The sequence below is a fragment of the Podarcis vaucheri genome, assembly GCF_965113315.1.
Source record: "Podarcis vaucheri genome assembly, chromosome: 7".
Lineage (NCBI taxonomy): Eukaryota > Metazoa > Chordata > Lepidosauria > Squamata > Lacertidae > Podarcis > Podarcis vaucheri.
The window spans coordinates 56217918-56235307 of NC_138765.1; the positions used below are offsets into that span (position 1 = coordinate 56217918).

Below are 17390 nucleotides of genomic sequence, written 5' to 3' on the forward strand. Positions count from 1 at the left end.
CTTCTTTTCCTGCTAACCTTCCATCATATATCATTAGTTTCACTTGTGCTCTTAAAGGAGTGATCTGTGCTTCTATTGTTTCCTCTCAAGAAGCCTAGGGAAGGAGCGGTAAGAAGAAGGACATTCCCCAAACCACAGAAAAGCACAATGGATCATTTAGACTGCAGTTCTAACCATGCCTAGTCAGATACAGACCCTGCTGATGCCCAAGTAAGTGGGGTTAGGATTGCAACCTTAGTCAGCTGTACTTGGGATGTGGACATGTGTTCTGGGCAGCGGTGGCTGCTCTCTCTGTTACAGAGATCAGAGGTATTCCTTATTGTCACCTGGGCTGAATTCAGATAACCTGGTGCACTACTGGAAGCCATTGCAAGGACTTCTGCTAGTGCAACAGGACTCCCCCTTCTCCTTCCCCACTTCTGCCTCCTCCCAATCCGCTCTCGAGGGTTGGGAAGAACCCCCAGAGGTGAGAAATTGCCGCACGTGCTAGCGGGAATGCCTGTCCTGATGGAATGACCTTTTTAGCACCATGAAACTCCTACCTTGAAACTTTTAAAGTGCTAGGGTCACATTCCCATGTGGGCATGCCTGTGATGGGTGGGGCCAGATGCATTTGGACAGTAGGTTACATTCCAGCCATGTAAAAGCCAGAGGTTTCCATATGGGGACATGCCCCCAGCCACACACCCATCTATACATCTTGTAGACAAGCGAGATGCATTGTCACAGTTCAGAGACACATTCAAGCCAGCAAAAACACTCATTGAGGGTAAAACCTGACGAGGAACCAAAGGACCACATAGAAAGACCTTGGAAGACCACATTTGGACCCTAGGATTGAGGTCCCCACCCCTGCTATAGAACCATCAGTGTGATGCATGCAGTATGAGTCTAAAATATGGCAGACAGGAAACAATGGAGAAAGAAGAAGGAAGCAGAGAAGGGTAAACAGGGAAGCGGCGTGTGATGTACAGCTGTTTCAGTTTCCTACACCAAGTAGGCAGCCTTTGCCAACCTGGTGCCCTCCTGGTGTTCAGGGCAGCAGTTCTAGGAATGGATCCATATTCATGGAGAACTTCTGCTCCATTGATGACTGTGATTCTGAAGTCCTCCTTTCATTCCTTGATTTTTTTTAAACCAATCTCTATTCTTAAAAGCAGATAAATACTCATTTTTAGACTTTTGAAATAATAATAAAAAAACAATTGTGGAAAGTTCAATGCATCTGTTCTATAATATGGCCATCTTAAACTCTCCACCATTATCTCTCTTTAAAGAGGACTTGGTTGTCATTGTGTTCCAGATCCACACACCACACGGCCCTCCCCATATACTTAAAATCTTTGTTCCTGGGAAGAAAAACCAACTTCTGATATTGCCGGTATAGCTGAGTGCAAAGAAAGTCTGAATCCTGTCCTTTGAGTAAATTCTCAATCTGACACAATAAACATCAGGAGATTGAATTCACCTAATATATTCTTAATCTCAAATAGAGAAAGGGGGGGGGGGAATGAAACGTGAAACGATTCCCACTGGGGATGCTGTAAATCTTACAAAATACATACGCTTTCTGTTTCAGCATACATCAAAGCGAGGTGGCTCCGGAGATTAGAATATGTTTTTAATCTTAGTTTGATGAGCAAAACTTTCACTGTAATATTTATTATGAGTGGCTTCACTTGTGTTGCCTCTTTTCTTTGTTCTGTTTATACACGGCTTCCTTTCTTCCTGGGGGGAAAAAGAGAGGGAGGGAGAAGAAGTTGGAAGTATCACTTTTCACAAAGCGAAATGATAGTGCATTGGTTTGTTCATTTTAAGACCAATTGTAAGTCCACGTGGCAGATACAAACTTTCCTTTTGTTGTGCTACCTCCCCAAGGAAAATGCCGCTTTCCAATAGCTTCCCATGACTGCTTCTCATTTCTGTAGGAGTATCAGTAGGTTCAGCTGACTGTGGGAGGATCAAACGGGCAGGCGAATGGCGGGTTTGAGAAATGTAGCCAATATCTTTTGTTGTTTGCTTAGAAGTTCTGTTTGTTTCCTATGATATTTTCCCCCCCTTCCAGGGCTCTGCCACAGAAGAGACACAGGGTAGGGGAAAACAATGGATGTTTTTGTCCTGTGTCACACAATCTTTTCCCTTCCTCAACCTCTTGAAGATACTTGGGCTGGGAGGTCCGAATACCCCACCCCACACACTGAAAAAATGCACAAGGCTAGCTCTGACCCCAGCAGCTACACCCCCATATTCCGCTTGTCAGAAGTGGCTCTGAATACATATTGGTCTACATGTATAGAGTTCCTCTGTGTGGGAGTGGGGGCTAGCTGGACCAGGGTTTCACCAGGAGCTCTGCACCTATACATGTATACCTTCAAGACCCTGTTATTGCAAGGCACTCTATGTGGGGCTACTCTTGGGCCTGGCCCAGAGGCTGCAGCTGGTGCAAAATGCCGCGGCTCAACTGTTGATGGGGACAGACTATCGCCAGTTCATAACTGCAGTGCTCAATAGCTTGCGCTTGGTGCTTATACAGTGGTACCTTGGGTTAAGAACTTAATTCATTCTGGAGGTCTGTTCTTAACCTGAAACTGTTCTTAACCTGAGGTACCACTTTAGCTAATGACGCCTCCCGCTGCTGTTGCACCGCCGCCGTGTGATTTCTGTTCTCATCCTGAAGCAAAGTTCTTAACCCGAGCTACTATTTCTGGGTGAGTGGAGTCTGTAACCTGAAGCGTCTGTAACCCGAGGTACCACTGTACATTAGCAGCCTAGCTCAAGATTCTTGCATCACTTTACAATGCATTAACAATTTGGGCCCAGGATATCTCAAGGACCACCTATTCCCTTGTATCCCTACCCGATCACTGAGGTTTTAGGGGAGTCCGTGTTAGTGGGCCCACATTGGCTTGTATCCACCAGGAACCATGCATTTGGTATTGTGGGACCAATTTTATGGGACTGCCTTCTGGCTAGGGTCAAACAAACCCCCTTGCACCTGAACTTCTGGTACCTGCTGAATACTTTTTTTATTCCAGCAGGCATTTTACTTGATGTTTGAATTTATAGTTTTCACTGATTCCTATATATATATTGTATTGTATCTTTGTAAACCATTTAGGGATTATTGTAGTTAAGTGGTATATAAACTGAGACAGTTCAGGAATTGGTGGTGATCTATTTTCACTGTGTGTGTGGTAGTCCAATAAATGAAGCTACATCACCTGGGCTATTATTTCAGCAGCCAGGAGGGCTAAACAGCTTGCAAGATCCCGTGCCCTTCTTGTCTCAATTCTCTTCCTGAGCAAAGCAACATTTATGTACGGTAAGCCTTTGTTTATTTCCACACGCAGACACGCTCAATCCAGATAGCTCAATGAAGATGTCAGCCCAGGATGCAGCAGCGGTGAAAAAGGCAAATTCTATGCTAGGGATCATTAGGAAAGGGGCTGAAAATAAAACTGCCGATATCATAAAGCTGTTACACAAATCTATGGTGTGACCGCATTTGGAATACTGTGTGCAGTTCTGCTCGCTTCACCTCAAAAAGAAAATTGCAGAGTTGAAAAGGGTTCAGAATATGGCAACCAAAAAGTTTTTCTTCCTCTCATTTATAGCACTAGAACTCATGGACTGAAGGTAGGAAGATACAGGACATATAAAAGGAAGGACGTCTTCATGCAGTGCACAGTGGAACCTGCTCCCATAGGAGGCAGTGATGGCTACCATCTTGGATGGCTTTATAAGAAGAGGTTTAGACAAATTCATGGGGAACTGGAGGCAGTAATGTTTCTGAACACGAGTTGCTGGAGGAGACCACAGGAGGAGGGAGTGCACTCTCATGCTTCAATCCTGCATGCAGGTTTTCCACAGACATCTGCTTGACCACTATAAGAACAGAACGCTGGACTGGATGGGCCAATGCTCTTCTTGTGTTCCCTGTTTTACTCTTTTCTGTTGCCAAACCAAGTGGCTCATGTTTAAAAATGACTATGCAAAAGCCGCAAAGAGGTGCCCAGATGGTGATACCTGGTATCACGACACAGCCTAATTGATCAGAAACTACCAGGCATAAATCGGGCAATCTGCTCTCTCCCTCCTCCCTTTGTTTTGTTTTTACCCCCCCCCCCTTAATAAAAACCTAAAATTTCAAGTTGCCGGAGTGAAACACGCCACATCTTTAGAGGTCAGATGGGGCTGAAACTTGAACAGCTGTCTGACAAACATCCTGGATTGTTTTTAATTGTCTCCCCTTTCTTTGACAGCAGTAATTCTTGTTTATATTGTCAAGAGGCTTTTCCCCTCGGTGCAAGTGCGCCATCCTCCGAGGTCACATGCTTAACCCCTTGGCATGGCTACAATATAAATGGCCCCCTTTTGTTTTCATTAATACGTATCCAGAGTAGTATATGGGCAGAATGCAAGGCAAGGGGGCATTCACAATACTTAAATAACTTATTGTTATTAACTTATTTTAACTTATTGTTAAAAGGGGGGAGGAACAAAGAAAGCATATTTTTTTGTCTCTGTCTCGTGGTGGGTTGGTGCAGGCCGCTTGATTGATTTGCCAAGGGAGAGGACTTTTGTGTGGCATGTTGATCTTTTGACCTGGAATACATCTTACTGACCTTACAGGTTCACTCTCTTTCTTCCTCTCTTAAGACAACTTTTGTTATTCTAATACATCCAAAACAGTAGGAATAGCTAAGGTTGGCTTGTTTTTGGGCCCACCCCAAAGGTGCTGTCTTGGGTGGGGGTGCTCACAGACTGCTTGCATTCCTTTTTCATACCTTAACACCTGATGTGCCACCAGATAAAATTTATCTGCAACACGAGAGAAATGGGACGCCCAAATGAAACAATTCCCAGAGGGGTAGCCGTGTTATTTAGTCTCTTAGCAGCAAAAACAATCCGAGAGTCTTGTGGCACCTTTTAAAGACTAACAGATTTAGTGCGGCTTAAGTCGTCATGGACTCAAGCCCACTTTGTTAGATGCATGAAGTGTGAATTCTTAGCTGGCAGGAACATAGAGGAGAAAATAATAATGTGGAAGTTGAATAGCAATAAAGGTAATAATAATAATAATAATAATAATAATAATAATAATAATAATAATAATTAATAATAATTTCTTACTTGTACCCCGCCCATCTGGCTGGGTTTCCCAGCCACTCTGGGCGGCTTCCAACAAAGATTAAAAATACATCAAAATGTCACACATTAAAAACTTCCCTGAACAGGGCTGCCTTCAGATGTCTTCTGAATGTCAGGTAGTTGTTTATTGCTTTTACATCTGATAGGAGGGCGTTCCACAGGGTGGGCACTACTACTGAGAAGGCCCTCTGCCTGGTTCCCCATAGCTTTGCTTCTTTCAATGAGGGAACTGCCAGAAGGCCCTTGGCGCTGGACCTCAGTGTCCAGGCGGAACGATGGGGGTGGAGACACTCCTTCAGGCATACTGGGCCGAGGTGGTAATTGGAGCTTGAATATATGCTGAATAGACACTCTAGCCTTTTACAGTAGTAGAATCATAGAATTGTAGAGTTGGAAGGGATCCCAAAGGTCATCCAGTCCAACCTTTTGGGCTCTGACTACTGGCCTGGTTGGGTCACAACGTTAATCTCTGCTCCTGCAGGACCCTGTCATTTATCAATGCAAACTCTTCCACTGAAACCTGGGGTTGTGCATTCAGCTGCAATATGGCAGTTCTGTATGTTTCCAGGTCATTAAAAAAAAAGTGCTTCCCCCAACCCCCTGATTTTTCTTTTAAAAAGTTTGAAAGTTTATTTTATTTTATTTAACAATGTAAATAAGAATTTAGGGTTTGGGGCTTCTGCTTTAGAACCACCAAACTCCTTGATGTGTTTCAAGTGTGCTTTCTGAAAGACATACTGGCTCATTCTTAGCAAACCCAGCTGAGGAATATGCCCTTGGTATTTTTATATGAAAGCTTCATTTTGCAATTGTTCCTCTGTGTAAATGGAACGTATAAATATACCGAGGAAGGCAAAGGAAGCTATTATCTCTAGAAGATGAGCCAATAATATATGCTTATCAAAGCAGAACACTGCTCTGAAAAACTGCAAGTTATACTTCAGTGAGGATTCATGCCAGAAGCAAGAGCAGTTTACGGTGGTCTCGCCCCTCCCCCTCTTTCAAATTGCATTAATCAGGGTAAAAAAACAAAAGCATCTCTCTCTTTCTGTTGTTCATGTTTGTTTACCTAATTGCAGCTGAAGAAAAATCCAGGTATAGATCTCTGAAATGGAAGCTTAATTAACCGGATTCCTATTTTTGCATCCAGAGTGGAAATACTGAATGTGTGAAGCGAGGGAACAGGGCCACCTCCCCCCACCCTGACCTTTGCAAATTCATGAGTTCTTCTACACAGAGAATAGAGACATGCAGTTTGTATGTGTGTAGGCCGTTTCCCTGAAACAGTGACCCTGCAAAATCTGGCATTCTGACCTTGGTTTCCAGTAGTTTTTGGATGAGCTTAGGGTTGCTTTGGCTCATAGCTAAGGCAAGGCTGGCTGTTCATGTTCTCACAAGTATGAACACAGGAAGCTGCCTTATACTGAGTCAAGCCATTAGTCCATCTAGCTGACTATTTTCCACATGGACTGGCTGTGGCTTCCCAGGGCTTTGGGCAGGAGACAATTCTGGATATACTTGGGATTGAACCTGGGACGTTGTATTCTACAAGGAATTCTTGACTTAGTTCTTGCATAGGGAACATATGTTCAGCCATGTAGGCAATCTTTGGGTTCAGGATACAGAGGCTGAGGAACAAAAACACACGCTATGCTATAGTCTTCTATTCAGAATGTTTGCAAATATGGTGACTTGTTTCCCTTGTGAGAAGTTAGACCCTCAGCTGGATCCTTTTGCAAATGAGACTTTTTTTGTTGTGTCCTCTTGCTTTCAAAAAAGATTTTCACCACCATCCTGACACACACATTCCTGAATGTTATTTACACTTCATATTATCTTCTGTCTCTGGGTTCACTACAGCTTTTGATGGTTTTGATGTTTTGAGAGGTGAGGGAGATCACAGGCAAATCACAATCCTGTTCATCTATAGATCTGACAGTACAAGTCCAGGTCTGACCAACTGGAGCATCTTTTCCAGCTTGGTTCTCACACTGGGATGGAAAGTCAAGACAGAAAACTTGTGCCACCAACGCAGTGATGAAGAAATATGTCAATTTCTGTTTCTCATTTCTTCAGCATTTAGTTCAGTTCTCCACTTTTTTGCATCCATTTGCAATTTGAAAACAAAAAGTCTGCTTGGAAACGAATCAGTATCGTAGTGCAAATTTCCCATACTACCGACATTTTTCAAGCAATGCTAGCTAAAATAGTGCGATTTATATGTTATTTTCAGTAATACGGCCATTTTAAAGTGCAGTTCCTTTAATCTGCACCTTTTTTTGGTACACCTTATTAGGCTGGAGAACTGCATCACAAAATCCAGGTCAGTGCTTAACGTCGAAGTATAACTGTGTTTTGGTTCACATACTGCTTGGAAATTAGGTAGGTTATCATCATTAAATCTGAAACAAACTGAATTTCTACCCCATTCCTACCAACTCATGGATCACTGTCCAAGAGACCCTCCTGCCCCTTTCTGAAACTGGAAGAATTTGTCCCTTGAGGTCCCTTCTAGGTGCTGCTGTGATTCCAAACACAAAATGCCTCAGCAGCGACTAACAGAGCTCTGCTTTGGAGGGTGTGGGGAGATATCAGGGAGCAGGAGTGTGTGCACAGTTGAATTTATTTTTTAAAGTTGACGATCAGGGGACCCAGCCCAACCCTTATTTCCAAATGAGGGATCATTCCTTGAAACAGCTATTTGGCTGAGGCCCAGTGTGGATGGATATTTTCTTGAAAGGTCAATAAAGGTTTTCTGTGGACAGCTGCTGTATCTTTTACCACCTTTTTTATCGGTTGGCATCTGCCTGTCTCGGGAGACAATGTAAGTGTGCACCTTTAGTGGTGAAGCCAAACCGCTGGAGAGTTACAGTGTCTGTAGAGACCAATACGGGAGAGGCATGTTTTGTTGCAGCTGGAGTAGAGGAAGACATCCAGTTGTGCTGTTGCAGATGTACCATGGTGTTTTTTCTTTCTGCATTCCTCCCAGCGGTCATTCCATTGCTGTGGATACACAACCAGATAGTCTGTCTCCAGGCACTGTGGTCGTCCATAAGGGATTCCCACAGGGAAGGGTTAATGTTGCCAGCCTTCATGTCATGTTTGCAGACATCTTTGTAACACAGAGTTGGTCTGCCAACAGGCCTGATGCCTGAAGGCAGCTCCCCATATAGATCACTTCCTTGGGGATCGTGCCATCTCCCATTCTGTGGACATTACTTTTTTTTATTAGTTGACCTATTTTCTTAGAGAGCTCCCACAGACTTAGACAGAATGTCCTTCTGTGTGGACGTCTTTAGGAGTAAGGCCTTCTCATTTGTCTTTCCCGCTTCCTTAAAGTACATAACCTGAATAAGCCAACTTTCCCACTGAGATACCTGGGGGGGGGGGTGTATTTATAGATTTTTCTATTTATGGGAAATCCCCCACCAAGGTGGAAATGGGATTTCCCACCATACACTTCTTTTGGGAAGCAAAGGTAATATTGACATCTACAGTGTATATAAAAGATGACTTCTTAAAACGCTGCTAAGTAAATATTTTGGATAATGGAAAGTGCCAAAAGTAATGTTCCTGCCGATGTATGTCGGATACTGCCAAAAAGAGCTTTGTGGAGAGGATTAAACTTTTTAGCATTGTCATTTTAAGTGGCTTCAAAGGGAAACAGTATTCTTCCTCTATTGCCGTTTTAACTGCCGCAATGAAAACAGAGAGACCCAAAGAGAGAGACTTTTGTTTTGGAATTTGACATCTATGTTGAGTAGGCACCTCCCCCACTTACTTGGCTTCCTTATGCATTTGGGTTCATAGCTTACCATGAATGGATACGGACAAATATATATAAAACTTCCCCTCTAATCCTCGGCACTCTATGTATGCTCTAACAATAAAGGCATTGACTGTCTGTTACGGTTTAGTCATACAGGCCACATGACCCGGAAAACTGTCTGAGGACAAACACCCTAACCACTGCTATAGGTAACAAAGGTGTATTCAGGGTTGGGTTACTCACAAGGCGACTGTGGACCCACAGATGAGTCCTCACTATTTTTCCTGTGCCTGGACCTCTTAGCACCAGCACTTTGAAGACTGAAGGGTGGCTCCACCTTCTCCACCTCTCAGAGCTCCAAGAGGGCTCTTCTTAGGGGTCCTCTGTACTGGTTCCAGGAGAGCCCTTCCTGTTCATCAAGGTCCTTGACCTGTGGAGTGGGTCTGGTTTATCCGTCAAGGACTTGGTGTCTGGCAACAGGTCACGGTTAATACTGTGGAGGCCTTTGTGACTGAAGCACCTTACTTCTAACCTTTTGATGTGCTTCCCCTCCCTTTGCTATGTTTACCTGTTGCTGCTTTATTTGTACTCCATTCTACGAAAGCTTCATGGTATCCCAAGTCTCATCATTATTTTTGCTTCCATCACAGATTAATAGGGCCATCCCTCTGGAAACTTTGCAAACCACTTGAGATTTTGAGTTGGAGGGTGATATAACCATGTTTTAAATAAACAAACTAAAACTCCACAATTCATTTTAGCTTAAATTAGAGTCATTGCCAAGTTCATCTCATTCCCCCTCCCTCCCCCCCAAATCCCTGATGTCTGGGGTCTTATTTGACCCCAGTATTTCACCCTCCATGTGTAGCTGAATAAGTGAGTTCTGATCTGAGTCCTACTTGGAGTAGACCCATTGACGTTAATGGACATGGTTAACTTTGTTAGGCCTATTAATTTCAAGGGGTCTACTCTGTGTAGGAATTAGTTGGATACAGCCCAACAAGTCAATCTTCCAGCAACATAATTCCAGAGAAACATGCTTTTTAAATTAATAGATTGATCTTGTTTCTTTAACGAAGCCTTATGATTTGTCCTTTCAGCTGATAGGAAGCCTGTATGTGTTTTGTATTTTTCATTAAGGTTTCCCCACCCCATTTCTATTTTTGTTTATTTTATAGGTTCTTTGAGGGTAGCTGATGTTTTTACCTGTTGTCATGATTTCTATGACTCCGGGGGAGAAAGCTCTTAATAATAATCTCTTGCCTGTTAGCTCCCATGAGTCTGTCTTCATTGTATAGGCTGCATATCGCAAGTGTAAGAGTAGAATGTACTGAGCTTTAAACAAGTCTATTAGGCTCACCGCAGCCAAGAAGGAAAAAGAAAAAGAAACCCTTGGAAAATTGCTGAAAGGAAAGAAAAAGGCTTGGCTGGGGGGTGGGGGGAGAAGCAACAATTTTGTAAACCCTGCAAAGGTCAGAAAAAGGCTTTTGGTAAGTATGCAGAGGCTAGAAATCAAATCCCATTTCCTATCATAAGAAACCAGTTGTTTTTAGCAGCAGTGGTTAATGTACTATATGTGAAAGATTTAAGACTCGCTGGAAAAGCTTTGCTCCTGTTTTATTGGGCTGCTATTGAAAAGCCAACAGCATAACTTCAACTAGGTGCTTTGAGATTTCTTAATGGGCTGTCAAGGGCAAGACACCAGGTCTGTGCTATACTAGCTCTTTCCTGTACATTAAAACAACAGGGGCCAAAATGATCATATACAGAAGTATGAATTACTTGATGCGTTCCCTGTTCCATATGGTCCGCCATGTCTTCGGCAATTAATCATGTTACAGAATCAGTTGAGTGCTCTCCGAAGCATTGAAGTCAACATTTTAGTTATACCTGTGCAAGGCGAAGGGTGGGGAGGTAAAAGGGGTTGCAGGCGTAAAAGTAGCAGGATGAGAAGTTTCTGGCGCCAACGACTGAGCAGCTGGATTTTATAAACAATTTCTTTTCTCCCCCCCTCCCCTTTCCTCATCACTTCTCTGCTCTCCTCCCTTTGCTTTCTTCCACTCCACAAACACAGTACCATTTTTCAACATGGTCCCCCCTCCGCACCAAAAAAGTTGTTGAGTGAAACTTTGATATCAAGCATGACATGCTGTAAACAAAATAGGGCCAGTGTTTGAGCGTAATATGTCCAAATTGCTGGGTGATAACTTAAAACATGCCAGCCACTTTCACCATAGCAATTGCCAACACGGCCCCGTTACATGCTGTGTATGCCGATGAGATACAAGCTACCATTGATATACACCATCCAAGTCCTAGCCAACATGCATGACTTCAAGATCTCAAGTTAAATTCTACTTTTAGTTGCATTCAACTCTTGTCATGATACTGTCATTTCCCCACCATAAAGCAACTAAAACAAGCTGGACAATTAGCAGAAGGTGAATCTCACTGCTTGCAAACACATGTCTTATCCGCACCACCATTTCTCTTTGCTATTGATTATTGGCTGTTGGACTGCTTTCCTTGAAGTGGGAAGAGCTTAGCAAGGGCTCAGAGGTTTATCCTGCTAATCTCTTTGGAAATACTAACGAGTACATTAGATCTCCTGGTGAAAACCTCATTTGTTGACAAAATAAAGCAAGACTCTGAAAACAGCCTTCTCTGCTCTGGTTTAAATCTGGAGTATTTGTTTTCCAGAACACAGGGAGAAATGAAATGTGTGGAATCATGGCACTGTTCTGCAGGAAGTGGAGTGGCCGTGACAGGAGCCCAGAGCTTTTTCTGAGCACTAAGTTAATTGATGAGAATAATGATTCTAAAAACATTGCTTGTGACTTTCCAATGGCAAGCAATGTCTTGTTATCTCTGTTGGGGCCTATTCAGGATGTGCTTTCACCAGCATAGGGAGCAGAGGAAAGATAGCTTCATCAGGTCCTAAGCATTAGCACCCTCCAAAAAGTCTCTGCTGAGAGACTGATGAGATAAAGCAGACCTGCAGGGTTTGTTTGTTTGTTCTGCTGACCTTGTGTGCCAAGCACATCTTGGGGGAAGAAGAGGGATGCCCTGAACCAAAGCTGAGTCCAGTTTTCAAATCTGAAGGCTTCACTCAACATTGGGTAAAACAAAGTTTCTGTAGACAATTATCTGTCATTAAAGATCATTACATAGACGAAGAACCCAGAGTTGACCTTTCTTTGATAGTGTGCAAAGCATTCAGAAGAAGACTCTCCCATCTTCTAGGGACAGGACTCATACCAGTAAACTTTTTGATGGATTCCTTAAAAAAAAAATCAGTGTTGATTTGAGGAAACGGCTTTCCCAGTTGATAACATCTTTGACCACATTTCTTGAACTCTTGACCTCTCACTGTCAGGGCACATCTTTTCACCTTCTAACCCTTTATTTAACTTAGGTTCCTAAAATGGGATGAACATTGGAAACCCTTTAATGAACCATATTTTTTCTCTTAGGCTTCAATCCTGCCCTCAATTTCAGCAAAAAAAGTCATTTGGAATCTGTTGGGTGCAGCCATCTAATTATAGACATGGCTATTTTGGTTTTGTGTTAATTATATTATATGGACTTAATTCTTATTTTTAAGAAATTGCTTAATAGAATTAGTAATAAATTAAGGATAGTAGGAGGGTGGGAAATAACAACAGCATTATTATTATTATTATTATTATTATTATTATTATTATTATTATTACAACATTGTCTTTTGATTGGGGTTGGGCAAACCCACTGAGACTTTCTCCAACTTGACTCAGGGGTTTTTTCTGACCTCATCTCTCCCCCTTTCAAATGGGAAAATTCCAGAAAAGTCCACTAAATCCAAACTGGGCCCTTCAATTTCTCCACCCCTTGAAACAAGATGGTCAGTCAGATGCTAGGTTTTGGACTGCTTGGACTGCTTCAAGTAGGCAGCTTGTTCTGACAACTTCCAGAGCAAAGTTGAGCCATGTTCAAGCCTGGACAGCTGCCATAAGCCCTATCCCATCTCAGTGAAGAATTGATCTCTGGGAGTCTCGAACTCCTTTATTTAGCAGATGTTACTCTCTTAGCGAACCTGTTCGGCTCTCAAGTCATCAAGAATAGGTGAACATGGGGTCTTGGGCATTTGGCAGTGTCATCTCCAGGTAGATATGGGAAAGACCACTGCCTGAAACCCTGGAGAGCCACTGCCAGTCAGTGTAGGCAATACTGAGTGAAATGGATCAATGTCTGATATTGTATTAAGCAGCTTCCAGTTTTCCTTTCAACTATCTAAGACGCGTGCCCCACTGCACACCCACTAAGGAGTGCACTTCACTGAATTCTGCCGGACTTAGTTTTGTGAAAAAAATGCATAGTATCTGGCCATAAGAGTGATTTACAGTTTTACATAGCTGTAAAATTGCTTAAAAGAGACATGCCTGTGTTTTCAACACCCGGACAGTGTTTTTCTCAATGCAAACATTATTTTGCTGAATGATTCATTTTATTAACAAGGGGAGGGAAAGAATAAGAAGCAGTTAAAAGGGAAAAGTAGGAAATCGCTATACAAATCAGCATTACAGAGATTTTCTACTTCTTCTTGTCTGTAACAGGTGAAGTTCAAGAAAAATTAAAACGTTCCCCCCACAATCATTAGAGGTGGGGTGATGGAGGAGGGGAGCAAGCCTCATGCACACTTTCTAATAACAATTCACCCATACAAGGACAAAAGAAAAGCAATTCTGTCTGGCAAAAATGTGAAAATTACACCTAGAATGCCTGGTCTGTGGTATTACTTAGGGCAATGATGCTTTGAGGTTTTACCTTGCATTCCGTGTACTTTGATTAAAAACCAGATAGATGGTGGCCATTTTGGACCATCATTTACTGTATTGATTTGGGAGCTGGGGAACCGTAATAAAAAAAGAAAGAAGGGCCATTGATTTACTGTCTCTATTTGCTTATGGGCTTTTTAATTAATTTTATGCTTTGTTTCCTATTTTTGGATTGTAATGTTTATGGCCTCCCCCCCTTTCTGTTTTCTTCCAACCCACCCCTCTCCCTTGCTCCCCAAGACAAGCCTACTGCTCTGTGAATTCAGGAAAGAGGAACAGGCAGAGGAACAAAGGAAGGAACGAATCAGCTGCCTCCTGCCCATTCTTGAAGAGCGTCAGGAGCTACGGCAGGATTGGCTTGCAAGGTGAGGACGTGATGCAGGCGTGCCTATTTTAGGGGTCTGATGGCACCTCAGCCCCCTCAATTTTGTTTTAAAAGGGCCAGGCCCCCTCAAAGTTGAGGAGGTAGTAAGCCTGTTTCCGGCCCGTACTCCTTTAGACTGGTGGTAGGGATGCACTTGATGGAATTCTCTATGAGAGCTGGAAAGACGTCGAAAGCTGGCATGTCCCAAGCAAGGCTAGAACTTTTCTCCTTGATGTCTAGTTTTCTAAGTGCAGAGACGTCGTTTTTATTTTCTACAGAGCCGCATTCTGAATGCGGTTCTGTTTGCCCCATCCCTGACCTGAAGTTTACCAATCGCTTTTCCCACACCCAAAAGAACTTGGCCTATTTCTCAGTTGACTTTAGCTCACCATGTGTTGATGATGGTGATGGTAGAAGGGACTAAAGGCACACTGCAGGGTTGTTGTCAGTCAAAACTTTAATTTGGGTTGCCTCTTGCATTTAAAGTGAGATTTTATTAAATACTGATTGATACTTTCCCTTCCTTTTTCTAAAAAAAAAATATGAAAATTTATTTGGCCATCCCTCTACTGTTGCATTTTCAAAACATATTTGTGTGTTGGGCCCTGCACCGTAGATACGTTTTTGTGCATGAGAAAAATGAAGACAAGAATTTGACAGTTTGGACAGCATTATATGGCTGGGAGATTGGGGCACACACAGATCTGAGCACAAATTTGTGGGAAATGTTGTATATAAATAAACTGATATGACCCAGTAAAACAGCAGCAAAAAAGAAAAGGGGGGGACCAGCAAAACATATCCAGCAAATCATCATCTTCTGTCAAATATCTGGGAGAAGTGATAAAGGTGTTGGTTTTTTTACTCGGTGCCAATAGAATGTTAATGATGGCGTCAGGTAGATCTTACTGGAAAAGGCATTCCACAAACTGGGAGCCCCAGTGGAGGAAAACTGTGCCTTGTTTCTACCCTCCAAAACTCCCTTATAGGGAGCACCCAGAGGAGGACCTCAAAAGACATCCAAAGAATACAGACAGGTTCATAATGGGAGAGCCACTTTGAAAGATAATTGAGGCCTGGAGCTGGGTTGGGCTTTCTATGTAAAAAAAAAAAAAAAAGCACTTTGAATTGAACCAGTGTATCTGTGCCTAGATTAGTGTTTCAAACTAGCAGCGAATGCCCACTTTCTGAGGACAACACCGTACCAGATGTTGGTTTCCTCAAGCCAGTTAAATGGATTCTTCTCAGGGAGCCTCTTTGTGCAGATGGGTTCTACCCACCAGATTTGAGGTTTTAGAAGTTTCGCCTTCAGTTCCACATGGTCTGTGCCCAGCAGCGAATACCTCCTCTGTTTAGACTGAGCACTGTGGGTTAAAAACGTAACAAACAAAAAATGGAAAAGTCAGGGTAGTGTGTGCACATACATATATTTTAAAGAAAACATAACAAATGTAACTCAGTGAGTGGATCAATTTAGCAGGACAAATAATCACCAAGCAGCACCGTAGGGAGATGAGGGGGAGAGGACTCCCTCTTGGAAAGAATCTAGTTACACGGTTTTCTGGCCTTTTCCCTTACAACTACCAATTTAGTCAGAAGCTGGAGCCAACAGACATAATTTAGCTTCTAGAACAAAAATGGTAAGTACTTTGCAGGCATCAGGGTGGAGAGGGGAAGGGGAGGAACAGGGGGCATGTGTGGGGAGAGACTTAGCAGCAGACGAAATGCAGGCCTCATTAAAACTAAACACCTGAAAGAAAATTTCAAGAGCATGGTGTCTTGAAAGCCTTAGAAAAGACAGTGGCCCCAGAGTATTAAATAACTGTAATCGGTTTCCCCTCTCCTCTGACCCACATTTGATGTTTCTCATCACACTGACCTATCTTAAAGAGTCCCATCCATATGATCCACATAAACAGACTGTTACCATATCCCGCACTTTTTACCTCTTCAAAGGTTTGGAGAGATGTCTGGAATGGAGGCGCTGACGATAGTAGCCGTCAAGCGTTCGCTGGGGTGGTGAAAGTTATAAAACATCCGCCGAGGCTCTGGAGGAGCAGCCCCTGTGTTTTAGAGATCAGCCTATTGTGTACTTTGGAATTACACAAGAAAAATGTGCTTCGACAGGAAATAATTAGCGCTTGTCAAAGGCCAGGCAATAGGTTATAGTATTTTACTTTCAGCAAGCCATCAGGGGATCAGCCAGATTAGATAATAGATTTTTTTCTCTCTCCTTTTCCCCTTCTCTGGAAGTTAAATACAGATGACTCTAATTACCTTACGTTGTGCATTAGAGAAGACATATTATGAACAATGCAACTTGGAGAAATTTAGGTCAAGTAGATCAGAGGGAAAACAGCCAGAGCTGGTTGGGGGGGGGGAGAGACTCTGTAAGTATTCGTGTATATTTAACGGGTTTATACAAGTACTGTAGTTTTGGCTGTGAGCTCCCTTGTAAAACTGGAAATTTGAGATGTGTGTCCCACTAAATCATATTCCTTTTCTTCCCCAGAGTTTTCACCCTATATTGTCCTGACACTCAAGTAATGGCTGTAGCCCTGAGTAGCTAATTTGTGGCCTCTCATAAGGTGTTGAACTCTGACTCCCATCTGCCCCAGCCAGTGCGGGCAATGACTAGGGAAGACGTGAGTTGCAGTCCTGCATTGTCTAGAGAGCCACGAATTAACCATGCCTGCTAAAGAGCAGGGTTGGCCAATGCGGTGCCCTCCAGATGTCGGACTACAACTCCCACAAGTCCCAGCCAGCATAGGAGGCCCACTGGAAGAAGCCTCCTATAATGGAAGGGGAGTGCTTGAATCCAGTGGTGTAATGGGATTGCGGCTCTGCTGCGGTTTCTGGACTGGATTCTTTAGACTATGAAGTTAAGAGTAGTGCAGCCTCCTAAAGCCATGGAGATGGTGGCAAGCTGGGGTTCTACGAGTGCTGGAGTCATCTGAGCTGGGTGCTGAGGGCAGCGTTTACCTTCTCTCTGCCTCCTCCGAGTTTTATTTATTTATTGCAGAGAATTATAGAGTTGAGGGTCATCTAGCCCAACCCCTCGCAGTGCAGGAATCTCAACCAGAGCATGACCGATGGCCATCCAACCACTCCTTAAGGAGCGCTTACCACCTGCTGCTCTACTGCCACTGATCTACAATTGTTTTTAAGCACTATATATAGATGCAATTTTTTTTAAAAAAAACTCCAGTTGAATCCTTAAAACCAAACATTAATTAAAAATGCCTGCTGGATTAAATGAACCTTCAGCAAGTGGGGGGAACCTGTCTGTTCT

The 17390-nt window shown here is 43.1% G+C and overlaps 1 protein-coding gene across 6 annotated transcripts in view; it reads left to right on the plus strand.

Annotated features, from left to right (window-relative positions):
- Nucleotides 1–17390, plus strand: part of FTO (FTO alpha-ketoglutarate dependent dioxygenase) — a 266159-nt gene that overhangs the window by 98427 nt on the left and 150342 nt on the right. For all 6 annotated transcript variants that reach the window (XM_082232944.1, XM_082232940.1, XM_082232939.1 and 3 more), the window contains one exon: nucleotides 13975–14099. In XM_082232944.1, the coding sequence (XP_082089070.1) occupies nucleotides 13975–14099 (125 nt within the window). The remainder of the gene's footprint in view (nucleotides 1–13974; nucleotides 14100–17390) is intronic.